The sequence below is a fragment of the Malurus melanocephalus genome, unplaced genomic scaffold, assembly GCF_030028575.1.
Source record: "Malurus melanocephalus ecotype Western Australia unplaced genomic scaffold, MMel_1.1 scaffold_965, whole genome shotgun sequence".
NCBI classification, from domain to species: Eukaryota; Metazoa; Chordata; class Aves; order Passeriformes; family Maluridae; genus Malurus; species Malurus melanocephalus.
The window spans coordinates 29,043-32,314 of record NW_026624197.1 but is presented as its reverse complement, the minus strand read 5'-3'; the positions used below and the strand labels follow the sequence as shown (position 1 = coordinate 32,314).

General features: G+C 56.0%; 1 protein-coding gene across 4 annotated transcripts in view; it reads left to right on the top strand.

Annotated features, from left to right (window-relative positions):
* Positions 1-3,272, top strand: part of PLEKHA2 (pleckstrin homology domain containing A2) — an 11,138-nt gene that overhangs the window by 583 nt on the left and 7,283 nt on the right. For all 4 annotated transcript variants that reach the window (XM_057386421.1, XM_057386420.1, XM_057386423.1 and 1 more), the window contains exons 2-4: positions 249-305; positions 1,537-1,585; positions 1,723-1,820. In XM_057386421.1, coding sequence (XP_057242404.1) covers positions 249-305; positions 1,537-1,585; positions 1,723-1,820 — 204 coding nt within the window. The remainder of the gene's footprint in view (positions 1-248; positions 306-1,536; positions 1,586-1,722; positions 1,821-3,272) is intronic.

Here is a 3,272-nt window from a genome sequence, read left to right as displayed (position 1 = left end):
AGCTCCTGCTGGAGGTGTCCCCTCTGGGTCCCCACAGTCCAGCCTGCAGTGTCCCAGTGTCCTGGGGCTGTGACCCCTCTGTGGTTTTGCTCCCACTTTGGAGGGCTCTGAGCTGGACCAGGTGCCCCAAAGGGAAGTGGCAGAGGGTGGCAGCTGCTCCCTGACCCCAAGGGCACAAGCGACAGCCTGGTTTGTCTCTGCCACCTCGACCCTGTCATTTAGCTGCCGTTCTCATTCTGGTGTTGCAGAACCTGGCCATTGGAGCCGGCGCTGTGGGATCCCTGCAGCTGACCTACATCTCCAAGGTAAGGCTGGGGTGGGGCAGAGGGAAGGTGGATGCTCCTGATTTCCCCCTCCCCCTGCAGCATTCCCACAGAGGCARTGGCTGGCCCTGGGAGCACCCAAAGGCACGTCCTGGTTCTGTCTGTGCTGTGCCCATCTCCTGAGTGGGGTGGGGGAACAGGGAGTGACCCCACAGCACGGGGATCCCAGTGCTGGCACCGTGKYCMCCTTCACCCATGGACCAGCACGGGACAGGCTGGGATGCAGGAGGAGGAGGAAGGACAGGGACAGGAGCGTGGGGTGGACACAGAGCTGGCACAGACTGGGCAGAGGAGGATCAGACCTTCTGGAAACTCACTTTAGTGTGTCCTGAGGGTGTTATGGGTGTCCAGGGAAGGCAGGAACAGTGCAAGAAGCAATAAATGCTGCAGGGCAGTGACTGAGACACTGGAGCTGCTGGGGGGGACGGGGGGCTCGTGGCTGCCACGCCAGGCTCAGCTCAGCTCTGTCCTGGATAAAGAATGGGACAGATCTTTCTGTTCCTGCTGATTCATGATTTATAAATTAAGCACAGATGAAGCAATGCCGGGAGGCTGAGCCTTCCGCATTTTGGAAGGAGCCTCACTTACAAATAATATAGGTTTTAGTTTAAATGAAAATTGCTGCAGGACAGCATTTGGTCACAAACTGCGGGGTTGGGTTCTGTCAGTGGCTGGAACTACCAACAGTAAATACATCAGAGAAATGGAGGTTTGCTTGAGAAARCATATTTAAAGCATTAAGGACTGGCTTCGAAGGAGGAGGAATAAATACCCCATGAATGCTGTTCTTGGRGCCCCAAAGAATATTATTCTTATATAAATGATTCCTACTCTTTAAGGAAAAACCATTGCTATTTTCCCTCAATTYTTTTAATCGCTGATGAGAGTGACTGTTAATCCAGAAGAGCTGATGTTTTCAGGTCCTTTGAAAGCTCTGTGTGCTCTGCTGGCAGCTCAGCAGTGCCTGAGGGGACACAGGGGATCAAAGTGCTGCCCTTCCCCTGGGACTGGCACCCTCTGCTCGCTGTTGCTGTGCCATGGGCACTTCCAGCAGCTCCCACAGCTCCACTGCAGCTCCTCACGGATTTGGGGTCCTGCCCAGGGGTTGTGTCCTGGCACGGAGCAGGGTGGGTGGGTGGACACTTGCAGCTCTCGTGCCCACCATTTGCATGTGCTGTTATCTCCAATTTCTTCCTGATTTGCTCTGTCACAGGTTAGCGTGGCCACCCCAAAACAGAAGCCTAAAACTCCGTTCTGCTTTGGTGAGTGAGTGAGTGGGATCTCGGTGGGCTCTGTGGGATCTCGGTGGGCTCTGGGGGCTCCCTGCTCCAGGAGGCTGCAGGGTGGGCTGAATCCACGCAGCTGCTGCCAAATGTCCCTGTCCTTCCCCTCTCTGCAGTCATCAACGCTCTGTCCCAGCGCTATTTCTTGCAAGCCAGTGACCAAAAGGACCTGCAGGACTGGGTGGAGGCGCTCAACAGGGCCAGTAAGATCACGGTAGGTTACTTCATGCTCTTCTCAGCTGCTCCCTCACCATCCCCAGGGATCTTTCTGGTTGGAGTTTGCTCCTGGATTTCCTTCAACAGCAGCTGTGCCCCACAAAGGTCCTGCTGGAGCTGCTCACATCCCCTCCTGCCTGCTCAGATCCCAGCCAGCCCTCAGTGTGGCTGTCAAAGGGTGGCTTTCTTGTGCTTCAATAACTTATTTATTCCATTTTTATTCTCCTGGAATGCTGGCTCTTGTGCTGAGGCGCAGCAAATGCCCTGCACTGTGGGGCATGGCAAGGCTGTGCTGCATCCAGAGGGGCTCGTGTGCCATCTCCTCTCCTTTCTTGGTGCTCACRGAGCCGTGAGGGAATGGTCACTGACCCAGCAGCTCTCACAGTCTGTGCTCTCCCAGCTGCCCGCAGCTCCCAGCACTCAGGGATGTTCTGTGGGTGGCACTGGGAGCTCTGAGCTCAGCCTGGGGTGATCTCAGCTGGCACTGCCCGTCCAGGAGTGGGGCTGGGAGCTCYACGATGGCTCCTGACTGCATGGGGGTCCCTGCAAAAGGGCTGGGGGCTTCTGCTGAACTGCAATGAGCAGTAGGAACAATGCTTAATGTGAGCAGAGTTTTACTAGATCGTGCACTGATGCATGTTGTTTATGGTATGTAAACTGAACGGAAGGAAAAATCACATAATTGGTTTAAGATTGGGGCTCATCAAATGAGGTTTTTCTTTAAATCCCTGGAGTGCCRTGTTGTAGTCTCTGCAGGAAATTTATCTGCAAGACCAGACCCAGCCTATATTTTCTTTTTTYTCTCTGCAAAYACATTAAGTGTGACAACCTCTGCAGCCACCAGACTGYTCTGGCTCGTGCCTTCTCTTTCTGGCTGATAATGGCCACAAACTCTTCCTGCAGAGCTGGTCAAGCTGTAAGCAGAGCCTGCCTGGGCTCTGGTCTGGATGTGCTCTCAGCCTCCCCTGGGTCACCCCTCTGCAGAGCCTGGGGAGCTGGGCTGACAGGAGACTGAGCCATCTCCTGTTCTGCAAGAAGCCGAGGTGATTTCCATGGCCTGATTCTGGCCAGCCCTTCCCGACTCTGGCTGTGTCCCAGCTGGCCGACCGGCTGATCCAGCCCTGCAGGGAGGAGCTGTCACAGCATGTGGGTGACAGTGCCACTCTGCCTGGCTCTGCAGGGAACGGGTGGCCATTGGGCCAGCTGAGGTGCAGCTTTGGGAAGGGGAGCTCAGAGACTCACCTTTGTGTCCAAAGCCAGGTGGCAAAGGGAAGGAGCCAAAGGGGAGGATGGCAGTGCTGGGAGCCCGTTCCTGCAGCACAGCCTCTGCCCAGGGGTGTGGGGCTGCTGGAGCAGGGACACGGCAGGGACACGGCAGTGACATGGCAGGGACACAGCAGTGACACGGCAGGGACACAGCAGGGACACAGCAGGGACACGGCAGGGACAC